The sequence below is a fragment of the Sclerotinia sclerotiorum genome, genomic scaffold (genome assembly GCF_000146945.2).
Source record: "Sclerotinia sclerotiorum 1980 UF-70 scaffold_11 genomic scaffold, whole genome shotgun sequence".
Classification (NCBI taxonomy): Eukaryota; Fungi; Ascomycota; class Leotiomycetes; order Helotiales; family Sclerotiniaceae; genus Sclerotinia; species Sclerotinia sclerotiorum.
In genome coordinates, this window is record NW_001820825.1 from 278040 (window position 1) to 292079 (window position 14040).

The 14040-nt window shown below is 43.0% G+C and overlaps 4 protein-coding genes across 4 annotated transcripts in view; 2 read left to right on the plus strand and 2 right to left on the minus strand.

Annotated features, from left to right (window-relative positions):
• Positions 1-484: 484 nt before the first annotated feature.
• On the minus strand, positions 485-7607 carry SS1G_08234 (hypothetical protein; the record flags this gene model as incomplete). The annotated part of the gene is made up of 2 exons (XM_001590444.1): positions 485-7060; positions 7128-7607. The coding sequence occupies 2 exons, from the start codon at positions 7605-7607 to the stop codon at positions 485-487; spliced, it is 7056 nt and encodes a 2351-aa protein (XP_001590494.1).
• A 1772-nt stretch (positions 7608-9379) lies between these two features.
• On the minus strand, positions 9380-10419 carry SS1G_08235 (hypothetical protein; the record flags this gene model as incomplete). Its single annotated transcript, XM_001590445.1, has 2 exons — positions 9380-9752; positions 9803-10419. 2 exons carry the CDS (start codon positions 10417-10419, stop codon positions 9380-9382), a joined length of 990 nt encoding a protein of 329 aa, XP_001590495.1.
• Positions 10420-10939: 520 nt separating this feature from the next.
• On the plus strand, positions 10940-11350 carry SS1G_08236 (predicted protein; the record flags this gene model as incomplete). Its single annotated transcript, XM_001590446.1, has 2 exons — positions 10940-10973; positions 11232-11350. 2 exons carry the CDS (start codon positions 10940-10942, stop codon positions 11348-11350), a joined length of 153 nt encoding a protein of 50 aa, XP_001590496.1.
• Positions 11351-13749: 2399 nt separating this feature from the next.
• Positions 13750-14040, plus strand: part of SS1G_08237 (hypothetical protein) — a gene marked incomplete at both ends in the record, with an annotated part of 1288 nt that continues 997 nt past the window's right edge. Inside the window, one exon of the mRNA XM_001590447.1 lies at positions 13750-13935. Within this exon, the coding sequence (XP_001590497.1) occupies positions 13750-13935 (186 nt within the window). The remainder of the gene's footprint in view (positions 13936-14040) is intronic.

Below are 14040 nucleotides of genomic sequence, written 5' to 3' on the forward strand. Positions count from 1 at the left end.
ATGAAATGTAAATGTAAAAGGTAAAAGGTAGCATCAGGATTCAGAATGTTAGAGTTGAAGTTACAATTACTGAATTTGCGTTATATAATTACAGAGTACCTAGCTAAGAATAGATATCGTAATAATAATATAGAGGATATAAATATATAAACATAAACATAACAAAGATATACATGTACATATACATATACATATACAGATGCCATTCATACCTTTCAAACGCCACTTTCCCGCATTTCCTGTCCATGTCGTAATCTTACATCATGAAAACCGTTACAACTTCCGAACCTGATCCCCAACTCCGCATGCCCATCTCATTCCCAATTCCACTAATGACATCTCCATCTATCTTTCCCGCACACTCTCCAATCGCTCCCCTCCAACCACGCACCTCAATTTTTTCATATCCCCCTCCTTCTCCATTTTCCCAACCCTCCATACCCTCCCACTCCTCCATTTATCCCTGAACAATACAAACCGCAAATCACTTCTCACCCCTCAACAACGGTTCATCCTCCGCCACACCACCTCCTCTCGTAACACCCCCCAACCCCATAAAACTACCAGCATTCCCCCCTTTCTGCGTATAATAAGGATCCTCCTCATCACCATACAATCTCTCCTTATCAAAACTACTACTACTTCTATGTCCAGGTAATCCATATGCTGGACTAGGTAATCTTCCATCGCCATCTAGACTCTTTGGCAAGAAATCCGCATCGGTGTTTGGATCATAATCTATGTTCGAATTCGCAGTTCCATTTGCATTTGCGTGTGCATTTTCCGCTAGATAAAGACTCGATCTCTTAGAACCGTTCGCGCTACGCAAACTCGAGGACGAGAGACTATGTGGACGACTTTGAGCAGGTGTAGAAGAAGGTGTCGAGCGAGATGGCGATGCGACATTAAATATGCTCATTCCAGATAATGGTCTTGGTTTAGCTGGGGTTGAATCATTGGTACCTGCTGATTCAAATAGCGAGCGTGTTCTAGCGAAGATGGAACTAACTGGTCTTGAATTACGTTGTGGAGACGCTGTTTCTTTTTCTTGATTTGGCGCTTTATATGGGCCTTCTATTTGTGTCCAAGGAACAGAATAGACATTTGGAGGGAGCTGAGAAACTGATTTCTCTTCCATTCGGACTGGAGTTTGTGATGTAAATATCGCGCTAGAGGCTGGTGCATTCGAGCCTAAAATCTTTTCAGGCAATATGAGGGAGGGTGGATTAGATGACAAAGTTGGAGGATATTCCTGATCGACATGTACATTGCTTACATGAAATGTCGATGAATGTTCTGGGCTTGGTATTGGAGATTTGTATTCTTGTGGATTGAAAGGATCGAATTCCGCTGTTTCTTGAAGATTTGGGGATTTAATCACTTCGTCATTATTTTGCTCCTGATTTGCTGAATCCTGGGTATCATCATTGGGAATTGACCATCCTTCCGAAGATTGTAATTCTGACGCTATCATTTGACTAATATGCGGTTGCTGAGTCACGGGATCAGAATACTGCAGTTTTTGAGGTGGAGTTGCAGGTCCCGAATCACCATCATCCGATGCATAATGTTCAAAAGAAGGAACTGTATCAACAGTATGAGAACGGTTACGACCATTGTCATTGTTCAATTGAGTTCCGTAGTCGTTTTGGGGGTGATCTTCATCTGAGGTAGAATATCCCCACCCATTGTATGCGCTGTTGATAGAAGCATCTAAGCAATTTCGATGTTCATCAGGTGGAAATCCCCCAGATGGTGATCTAGGGCTTAGTGCAATATTTGACGATTGATGGGGTTCAGGTGAAGGAGTTAGACTATTCCGAATCTTAGAAACTCTTGAGAACACTGCTTCATGTTCTGGACTCAAATCACTACTTCGACGATAGAGTGGTGTTGGACGTCGAGGGGTAGCTTCTGGGGTAAGGTTGTTATTTTGGATTAGCGATTCCGGTTCCTCCTGCTTAGAATATTCAAGGTTCTCGTCCAAAATAGGGCTTGGCTCTAATACTCGTGGTAGATCCGTAGCATTAGAATGGTTTATATTCTCCGTTGTTTCTTTCGACTCCTCATCATCGGTTAATACATCCGTATCGTTGATGATGTGAGGCAATTCCACTTCTTTATCATTGGAAACATTTGAAAAGAATGCCATTGGGGTTTGTGGTCGGTTCAATCGAGGCCTCGAAACTCCAAGACTGTTTTCATTCTGGGGCTCTAATCCAGCTTGGAGAGTTTTTAGTGAGATATCCTTATCAGCTGAGTTTCTGGACTCTAAGACTAATGGACTATTTTCTGAATCCTCGACTTCTGGAATGAAATTCTCGGAATATTGACCTGCTTCACTATGACCGATGTCAGGTAAAACCGATAGCTCCACGTGACGTTCCTCAACTTGCGGGTTATGGAAAGATTCCTCGGCTGGGATATCTTGTAAACCACGAGAACTATTGTACTCCATCGCAGCATGCTCGGATCCACTTTTCTCCTTCAGAAGCTCATCATCCAAATCCTCATATTTCCAATGTGGATGGAAAAATCTACTCGTTGACATTTCTTCTGCTCCATCATCCCCATCGTTGTGATCTTCAATATGAGAAACACTTTCATGTGATTCTTCGTGAATAGTCTCAAGATAAGGAAGCGGTTCATCTTCATCCTCTAAGGAACCATCCCACTCATCCTCGCTTTCAGAATGAAATTCGGTTTCTTCACCTTCCGAGCCGGAATCTTGAAGTTCGTGAGCTTCATGTTCGTGCTGTAAATCCTCGATCTCTTGGCTTGATTCATCGATGGTTTGTTCTATTCCATTTTCTGGATTCAAGATAAGGTCAGATTGACCGGAAGTTTTCGGGTTCTCGTGTTGCTGGACTGATGAGGTGGGTATGTCATTGACTTCCCGATCTTCAATATATTCACTATGATGAACTTCACTCAGGTTGATCGATGGTTGTTTCGATTCAGGCTTTTGAGGTTCACTATCCTCAGAAACGTCGCGACTTTCATCCTTTACACCTTCAGTCTCAGCAGATTCACCCACATTCTGTCGTTGTTGATTTAGCAATCTCACTTGCTCATTCAAAATTGCAATCTCTTCTCTCGCTGCGCTGTCCTCTGCACTCTCTCTTCTCGGTTTCTCTTGTTCTTCTTTAATGGTTTCATTTTCATCCACACTCTTGTCATCGTTCCCTAAAATTGATTCGGCAGATTCATCAGCTTGTTCCTCTCCGATAGCCTTCAAAAATTCTGCGTTTAGACGAGCAACTTCCTCTCTAGCACGAACATCTTCGGGGTCTTCGTGTTGTATATGCTGGGATTGCGATGAAGTATCTTGGCTAGTGGGTTTTACTTCCGGTAAAGTATCAACCTCTTCATCTTCGACAACGGCTGGCTGTTCGTTTTCTTGACGTAATGATTTACTGTCGATGGCTTCAGCAATTGTCAAAGCACTCGGGCTTGACTCTGGTATAATCGTTGTCTGGGTGATCATTGGATGATTGAATTCTCCGGACTTTTCAGCGTGATCATCTTTTGTCTGGTCAATTTCTTCATCTACATGAACAGCATCAGTATTTTCACCATCTGCGCCTTCTTTTTCAATTACCGGCTCGTCATGGGTCTCAGGATTTACCTGTTCGACCACATTTGGCACTTCGGAAACTTCATCTATCGGATGTCCTAATGCAGACGTCTCTGGAACAAAGGTGGTGTTTTCAAAATGAGGACCAAAGCTCTTACTTTCAGGTTGCATATTAATCTCCCGGGAGGTTTCATGGTCCTGATCATTATTTTCTTGCACAGAGTCCTCCACAGAATTAGAATGCAGGTCTTTTAGTTGATGAAGCTCTTGGCTCTCGAATGGAGTATGATCAACTGCCTTTTTGGAAGGTTCTTCGACCTCTTGATGTATCGATGCATCATCTCCCGAAGTCGATTGCTCACTCTTAGCCACTTCCGCATGCTCATCCATTTCGGATTGCATTGGACTTGGCGTCTCCAGTACCACTTCATCATCTGGCTGAGCCGGGGAAGAGTCGCTAACCTCAGAGTGTCCTTCTTGGTGGTTTCCTACTTCCAAGTCCATAGCATGTGAAACAACATCACCTTCCGCTCGGGTGCTTTCTTCACTGCTGCTGGTGACTTTTGGAATTGTCGGAGAGGGAAGTGGAGACCCAACATCCAAAGTCAAGGTCGCTTCTCCAGTGCCTTCAAACTCTTCAGGACCAGGTGTGTTTAAATCTTCAATAAATGAGACACGCTCTTGAATATCGAAATCAGGTAGTGGTTCTATCTTCTCCTCGGCGATTTCTAGATTCTTGTTCTCAGTATCAGGAACTGGGGCTCCGAAAGTAACCGCTCGTTCTTCATCATCGGGCTGAACCTTCAATACATCTTCGCCCTCCTGCGTGGCAGCTTCCAGCTCGTTAATACGATACTTGATGTGACCTGTTAATTGAACGGCCTCATCACTGGTCTGCGGAAGTTTGTCTGAATTGCTATCAACAGCTATTCCGCTGATACAATTTTCATCCTTAGCTATGTCGTCATTAACTGGGCCATTCAGCTGATGTGTGCCTATTTCCTCACTCTCAACTGTCTCCTGTGGGTTTTCTTGAGCATCTTGAATATGGTCAGGAAGAGTAACAACCGGCTCAAAGTCTACCTCGGTTTCCTTGGCGTTATTATCCGAAGCGATATCACGAGTTTCTGCGAGCTTCGTCTCATCATCTGAATCGGCGTCGGCTGTAAAGTTTGTAAGAGTATCAATATCAATATCTTTGACACGAGGCTCTTCCTGTACCGAAACAGCATTCTCGTTGATATCATCATTACTTTCGGCAGCAAGCTGAGAATCGGTAGATAATATATGATCTTCAAAAGCCTCATGGCTCTCAATATCAGACTGCACCACTTCCGGCGCTGGCTCTGATTGCAAAAAAGTTTCATCTGAACTGCTTTTCATCTCTCCTGCCTCGGACAAAATGACTTGAGAGGGTTCCTCCTGGCTTTCTTCAGTGTTCAACTCTCTGCTTGCAGTATCTCCGCCGTCTTTCTCAGATTCTACATTTCGCTCAATGAGGTCTTGTTCTGGGACTAACCCATCGGTTTTAACTTCCACTTCCTTTTCTAATACGTTGGATTCGGACGTCTGCTCGCCAATAATGTTCTCCTCAGCAGTAGTCGGCGTCTCATCATTTACTGGGAGAGTAGTGTCAGTCGGTGCAGGCACAAGTTCCTGATTGACATCTTCAGTGCTCAATGGTTCAATGATTTTCTGCTGGCTTTCTTCGCTATCCGATTCATCAATTGACAAGGAATTAGAATCTTGTGCTGGTTCCTCACTAAGTAGAGCAGCCTCTGTCTCCTCTGGTTCTGGAAGTGGGATTTGAGTTGCCTCGGCTTCAGATTCCCCAAAAGTAGCAGGCTCTTTGGTCTCGAATTCCGGTTCGTGGACCATCTCTGTTTCTGTTGACGATTGATTCATGTCATGTTCCTCATCTGATATTGAGGATTCTTCGAGCACAATTTCATTCTCCATCTCTGCATTTCCATGATCTTGATTGCCTAATGTAGCCTCTTCAACTGCAACAGGAGGTGAGATTGCCTTTTCCTTCAAATTCAGGAGTGTCTCTGCGACTGTGCTGTTCTCAGTTCCACTTGTAGATTCATGAATAGACGATGTCTCATTATGTGAGGGCTCGTGATCTTCAGGAGTTTGATCAGCATAAAGTGTTGGCTCGGACGACGGCTCTTCACCTAGGTGTGGCCCCTCAGTTGGTATTTGAATAAATTCGTCTGTCGTGTCTTTCGCCTGCTCTTCTGATTCAAGGATTTCCTTATTCTCGGTGTCATTGTCTGGGGCATCTAAATTTTGTTGAGCGCTCTCGATCTCATTTATCTCGGGCTTCACATCTGTCTCAAAATCCGCATTTACAGTTGAAACATTGACGGTCTCAGTGACTACTGGCGTGCTTTCTACCTGAGGAAACGCATCTTCCTCTCTGAATTCTTTCTTTTCCGAAGAAGGTTCATTGGCGAAATCCTGAGTCGTAACATTTTCAGGAGCATGTGAAGCTTCCGATTCAGTCAACTTTTCCTCCCCTACATCTCGAGAAACATCCTTGGCTTCTTCATGAGGTATCATTGCTTCAGCAGCTTCCTCTTCCATAGCTCGTCGAATCTCCTCATTCAGCTTAGCTATTTCCTCCCTGGCTGCTCTGTCTTCCGGAGATTCATTTAAATCATGAGCTGGAAACGCCTCGACTTCCTTAGCTATCTCTAGCGGTGTGTTTTCTGGCTTTGTGGCATCCTTGGCATCTTCGGAAGAAATTTCAGTAGATTGGCTCCCTTCAACGGCATCCTCGTCAATTTCTGGTTCCACTAAGAGAATGTCTCGCTTTAGAGTATCATTGGTTTCATTTTGTGTTGTCTCGGCCGAATTATTCTCCTCGATTTGAGCAGTTGGAGTGTCATCGGAAGCTGGGAGTGTCTCGGCACCGGAAGTTGCAGGAAATTCATGGTTCTCCTCTAGTACATCTTCAACAGGCTGTACCGTGTCTTGTTGAGGCTGATTTTGTGGTTCTAACTCGATGCTCTCAATCTTGGGTTCTGGCTCAGCAACTCGTGGTTCTTCAATTTCAATATGCTTCTCCTCGGCCACTGAACTGTGAGTTTCCTCGGCAGGCTGAGATACTTCTTCAACATGTTCTACCTCTGGGAATTGCGCCTCTTGCTCTGGTTGAACAGCCTCTTCTGCTGGTGCGAAATCTCGCTGTAACCCAAAATCCTTGACTGGCTCTAACGCAAGGTCTCTTTCATTGTCTGCAACATTAGTCCCATCGTGCTGAGGGTCTTCGTGTTTGTGCTCATCCAAATCAAGCATTACGTCTGCGTTTGATTCCGGATTGTTTTGTCCATTTTCCTCAATATCCTTGACTTTCTGGTTTTCCAATGACAGATCTGACTTTCGCTTATTCAATAAGATCTTTCTGCGACTCTTGTATTGAATTACAGGGAGTACAGTCGGAACATTGAGTTGCTCATCGATTTGTCTGTTGATTTTCTAATTTCGCACAAGTATTAGCATAAATCGAAATAAACCAAGGCAAAAAACCAGGTCGCAAACTTACTCTTCTAGCAGCATCTAAATCCTCTAAAGCTTTCTGACCATGCGTCATTCGCTTCTCCAATGCATCCTCCAATCTTTCCATCTCGTCATCGATTCCATCTTCAACTCCTTTATGCTGACTTTCAAATTCGGCCTTTCTCTTCTCTTCCTCCTCTTGTCTTACCTTTTTCCTTTCCTCCATTGCATTCTCAATTCTCAACTTCCTCCCCTCATCTTCACGTTTCCTTCTCTCCGCTATCTCTTGCTCCTCTCTCTGAATTTCTTCCTCGATTTCTTTTTCCCGCTTTAATCGTGCGTCCTCCGCCTCTTTCATTGCGGCCTCATGAGCCATCTTCAGTTGTCGAAGCTGTTCATCGCGTTCCCTTTCGAGTCGTGTAATTTCCGCATCATGATATGAAGTATCACTTATTAGAGCGATAGTTTTATGAATTTCATCAATATTGCAATGTAATTCTGTGACTAAATCTGCCACCGAAACCATCTTTCTTTAGCTTGAGAGCTCAATCTCAAGCTTGCAGTGTCGTATAAGTATGTGAAGATGAACCTGTCAAATCAAATAGCTTGAAATGGAACAGTTGGAAACTTGAAGAACTTCAGATGAAATATTATGGATATAAAAACGAATGTAGGACACCACAGCAATCCAATCACGAAATAACGATTCCAGTCATTCAATGCGATCCAGTCGCCGTAGGTATTGTAGAAACAAAATCAAGAAACAAATTTTTTGGGGGAGATGACAACTCAACAATGACGCTTTTCGTTTCTTACTCAAAAGGTTAATAGATTAGAAATTGAAAGGGTGATGCCGGTTTCACTAAAAACCATCCCCATGGATACTTGTCTTCATCGAATAGTGATCGACCAGAAACATGTGCATGAGATTCATCGTTTCGAGCATCATGCTTTGATCCCTCATGGTCGCTCATGCAATATGATTATACCTCGGGTAGTCCTGAATGCTCGAGGGTTACCCCGAAAATCGATGTGACGAATTGGGGCTCAGCTTTTTGGAGTAGGTTATATTTCGCATGAGCATTGCCATCGTTAATTTCGATATAGGAATTCTCTCGGATGCTCTTGGCAATCGAGCAACTCCAAGCAAGGGTAAAGTATGCCATCAAAGATATCGTAGTGTTGTTCTTTGACACCCTTCTTCGAAAGCCGTGAAATGAAGCCAAGCTGGAGACCCCGAGCGTTCAGATCACATGATATAAAAGTCTTCTTGCGCACGTGCTCGACCTTCTCGTCGGTGTCTGGTATTTTTTTTTTTGCTTCATTTTCTATATCCAATCTAATCCAATCCAATCGTACCATCATCCACCACCTCCAAAAAATCCAATCTAATCCCAAGTCAAGCTCTCCACCGACAACAAAAAGCATCAAAAAAAGCTCCTCTAACAACCTCGCTCACGGCCCTCAAACCCAACTCCAAACACGGGGTCACCATCCCTGCCAAACAAGTCCGCTCGAACACTTCTCTTACACGTCGCATTTGTGAAACGCCGATTCCAAAAACTTACTCTAGGGGCTAAATTTCTACAACACGGCAAATAAACCTCATCCTTCAAAATTTGATGCGAATCCTTAGGCCAGAAATGCCGAGCCTCGCTTGTATTTTGGACGGGAGGATTGTAGTTCGTGAGATCGAGTAGGAAGTAAATTGATTGTAAGGCTGTTTGCCAAGATGATGGTTGTTGAGGCTGTTTTCACGACGTCTTGTATTTTGAAATTCATTGTGACTTTCCGCAGGTTAATCTTGTCTAGGTATGCATATTAATCCCCTCCCTCATCTTATAAATCAAGAAATAGTTATCAAGTAATAAAATAATATGTTCTCCGGAAAGAAACCGAACAGACTTGATTTTGAATTATTTTTGATTCGTATTATAAACTCTAAACTGAGGTAATAATCGTGTCTCGTTGCAATATTGCTCATCTCCATCCCCAAGCAGAAATAAATAAACTCAAAAGAACACACGATACGGTCATGGCGTGTGGATTTATAGCCCTTGGGACTGGCCATATGTCTGGGCTTCAGAAAGAACCTTTGATTTAGAGAATCAAGCTCCAAGCTTATTACCCTGAGCGCGGTATCTTCACCTCAATCCTCAACATGATCTCCAGTCTGTTCCAAAACTGCCGTTTCTCTGATATTCGCGCCTTTTCCCCAAAAATCTATAAATGATATAGTCCCCCACTGAAAATAAACTTGTACACTTCCTCCAATCCACATGATAGCTCTAGAGCCTATTAAATTCGTGACATATTCCCTTTCTGAGCTCTAGCAGTTCGTGATCTGAATTGGTCTCGGAACTGGATTCTACCAATGGTACCATAAGAAATGGTACCAATGAATAAAATTGCCCATATACCTGTAATGACGCCACCAATTGGGAAGATAAGAATGTTGAGGCCGGGAACCACGAAAGGAGATTCGGAGGCGACGACGAGAGTTTGGATAGGAGGTTGGGCGACAGTTTTTGTGACTCCAGCAGCTTGTGTGGAAAACGCACCATTGACGAAAGATGCTTGGTTGGTGTTGAGGGTTGTATTCACAGTTCCACCTTGAACATCTTTGCCAGTCAAGCTCACGGTTGGGGTCAGGAGTGCTTCCATAGTTGAGCTAAATCAAGTTAGATTGGAAGCATTGTAATCTTGTAAAATGTAACATACCTGTCCATGTCCATGCCAATATATTCCTTATTCATCTGGCCAATGAAAGCATAAGATTGAACTAAAGTAAAAGTCTTCCCTGTGGAATTGTCTGGTGTTGATTGTCGCTTTGAAATTTTCCTTGGCCATGAAATTAAAGAGGTACCGTCGCTTCGGGCCATCAATGTCGACATGTTAACAGCCGATACTGTAGCCCCTTCGTAACTCAACGCAACCTCAACTTTCTGACTCGGAATATTGGCAAATGCTCCTGTTGGAGCCGAGACATTGTACAGTCTAAGATCAGCCTTAAAAACACCAGTAGTGTTGTCGACATACGGCAGATTATAACAGACTGCTAATCCAGATGGATTGGTATCCTGAGCATTTAGTAAGTCTAGTGCCTGACCGCATGCTGCCTCAGTTTGAGTATTCCAATCCGACATATTCGTAGCTGCTGTGGTTGCTGGTGCATCCGTGATAGATCTTCGACGGTCCTCAATTATGTTGTCCATATATCGCCGTAATACCTCATCCTTATTATCTCGACGAACCACCGGCGCTATATCCATGATTCTACTTGCATTTACATGGCCGACAAGGAGAAGTGATAGTGTCGCGGCTGCGTGCCAAAACATGATGGACAGTGATAGAACGACGAGACCGGCAAGTAAGAAGAAGTCAAGATATGATTTAAAAATTAATAGAATTTAAATTGATTGATCCGGCCGGCGGGGAGAAAGAATTGTAAAAAGAAATGTCGTGCCTCAGGTAAGATGTAGAGACAGCTTTGAAAGAAGAGAAGGTATAGAGAGAGAATGGGCCTGCCCGAAAATTGAAGTGGGAGAAGTGGTGATGATAGTTTAGTTTGCCAGAGCACCAAAGTATAAATGATGGGAGGCAGAAGGAAGGAATAGGAAGAAGGATGAGAATACTGTAGGTGTCTTGTCAGAGAGGAAGGCTTAGCATGGAAAAACTTGAGTCCGTTACAGAAAGTCGTAGATATTTGGTATCAAAAACCACAATGTGAAGCTCAAACCAGGGAGTGATCTTGATCACTCGATACATGAGCATGTAAATACCCCAGACAAATTTTGTCGGACTTACGATTCTTGGTTGGAAGCTCGGCTTTAGCCCTGTCTGCTGAGAGACAATTCCATGGCCACAATTACTAGTTCCTCCAATTACGGAGGTGTGTAGCATGAACAAGACGTCTGAGAGCCAGTCTATGACAGTGGAACCATCATATGATGCTTGATCAAACTTTTGCCAATAGCGTTGATAGGAAGATTCTTACTCAATGAATGCGATCGACACAAGGAGGTAACGGCCTGTCAGATGAGTGGCGGTCGCATAGGACGCTTGTCAATGCATGGATATGGGTAAGGGACAGTTGCAGGGAAAAGCGCCTGTAGTAATTTCGTGTCATCTATTGATAATCTGGGGACAGGAAATGTGAACCACGACTACAAAAGGAATGCCCTACCCGTGAAGGATTTCGGCATCAAGAAGCGCTTGTATGCACATTGTACAAGTATCAATGAAAAACATCTCTTCCGTACTCCTTAGGATGAGGAGGCTCCAGCGTTTTCGACATGTTGTTGAGACATCAATGTTGTCTGGAAAATGAGGAGTGAAGCTTTCCGAGTCTCATCATCGATCAATACCTTGTCAAACTTGGCTGGCATAAATAAATGTTAGCACTAACCGAATCGGTGTATTTTATCCCGGTACCAAGCCTTATTGGGTAATAGATGTTTCGTAAATATTTATTAGCTCAACCGTGCTCGGCTGTGAACTCATAATTCTGACATGCGAAGTAGCGTTGCCGGCTGACTTGATCCTACTTCAAAATTTTGCGGTATTCCCTGTCAACCAACGAAACGCGAATAACTTCACATTATTTCTATCGTTTCCAGCAGATTTAGATTGTTATCGGCCAGTGGAATGATGATATTCTAAGTCATACTTTCTTCATTGTGATATGATGCTCACACGATTTTACACACGGGAGAATACGACGCAAAGTTTCTTCAACAAGATTTCAATAAATGCTAACTAAATATAGTACAGAGTATGTATGCACGTCTTGCACGCACATATGTACTCCCTATGCTTACTTGGGCCATTTCATCGCGACTGGCTGAGAACTATCTCCAAGGTAAATTTGTTGAAGATGCTTTTTTGGGCAGCGAACAAGTGAGTGGTCGTTAGTTTCCCTCTAAGCGCCCATATGAGATCATTCAAACTGTTGGTTAGATTCATTTTAGATCTAACCTTAATTATCGGTGTCATCGTTCCGGATCAGCGCGTTTCTTCTGCCACCAACCAACAAGACTTCGATTCTAAATCCATTATTCCGTGTAATACAAGACAAAGTTACAGCGCAGCGTTTCCATTTTCTAATTATGATACTTTCAATCATGCTTTGCCACCTTCCGATGTCAGACTTTGTACCAAATTTATTCATAATCTGATATAAATATGTCGAGGATGAAATCAGAGGATACGAACACTCTCTCGACTTTCATATCAATTCACGGGGTATAGTGGCGGCAATACCTTTCGAAGTCTTCTTATCGAAGTGTTCTCAGATCCTTTACTGTTGGTTTTCAGCGCCAAATCCTGAAACGCCGCTCACCGTTTGATTCTTTCCGATGCTAGTCAGCTCGTGAAAAATTCTTTGCCGCAGCATGCCATTCCTTACAATTTATGTATTCAGCCTCCGCAGTGGGGTCGAATTCTATGCTATCACGGCATCTGTACTGCAAGGCTAAATTTACAAAAGCATGTGAACACCAACCAGGATTTTCTAGCAAAGGAGATAAACAACTCTTTTTTTGCGGTGCATGAATGCGGGTTTCCAGGCGGTCTCCGTATTATAATCCTGCCTTTCCACTACTCCCGAACGTCTTTTCAATGATAGTAGTATATTCCTACTGCTCAATTTCGACGTGGACTCATCGCCGTGTAAAATATATTCTTGTCCAGCGAATCCTCCCAATGGTTTACATTGTCCTAGAATTCTTGTCAATTTCATCCGCCGTTGATGGAGCAACATTGCAAGGTCTGGGATGCCCTTCTCCTGGCATCATTATGCACATTAACCATAGGGTTTATCTACACATCAGTATAAATGTTTATATTGATATTAGAAAGAGCATCTTGGGAGCCCATCTGGAAGGCGGCATTCGTCTGAAATATACCTTAGCAGGGAGTTCTAGTGATCTTCTGCTTAGCAATAGTCTTCTTTGAAACGAGTAGGTCAATGTTTGCTAATTAAATCCACTCATACATTCTTGGGAGACTAACAACCTTGTTCATATTGATCTCATGCATTCCTTCAGTCCTGCATTGATCAATTCAAACTAATCGCACATAGCAGGATTCTACTGCTATCCATGAATATTTGTCGATATGGACATGAGTCTAATTTAAGCATCTGGGGGAGGTTTTTCTGTGGCATGAACCTCCTGGTCTTACTCATTGATCTCTCCATATTGATGCTGTTCTAGTGTAAGAATTTGTTAATTCTTGTTTTTATTTTCAGGGAGCTTGCGACGGACATTGATTTACTGCATCCTTTTGATGGGCGATTTTAATAATTTGGACTCCTATTGATATGTTGATGATGCTTGGTGGCATCTCCAAGATGATGGGAATAACTTCTGTTGATAGGTGGAAGCACAGTTTCTGTGTTCATCCCTCGCTCCTTCCATTTTGATCTTCTCCCTCTTTCTTCTCTTCCCTGTGGCTTCCTTTTTCTTCATACATTGATTAAAATTTAGATTCGGTCGTGGAGATCTCTTCAAAACCACCATAATTTTCTCTTACCTTCGACTTGCATCTTCCAGTACTCGGGACCCTATATCTCGTTCTTCAAACTTTTCGAAGGCCTTGATAAATAGTAAGACTTACATACCATTATCAAGTGTCTTTTGTATTCAAGGGAAGGTCTCATTCCCAATATGCCACAAAAATACTCGATATCTCCAGATATGGACGAAAGTATCCCTGATACGTCGACTGCGCCCACAACGCCAGATGATAGTCTTACATTCAGTCCCATAATACAGCCTTTGAGCTTGGATGATGGGATTACATTGGGAAATTCTCCTGTGAATGAAATAGCTGCGCATCATGTCCCGCAAAATGTTTGTATTATAGCCCTGGGGTATGTTGGCCCTCTTAGGAGCTTCTTACTTCCCATCCACATAATTGCCTAATCCTACTTGCAGGTCTCTATTGAATTCAATATT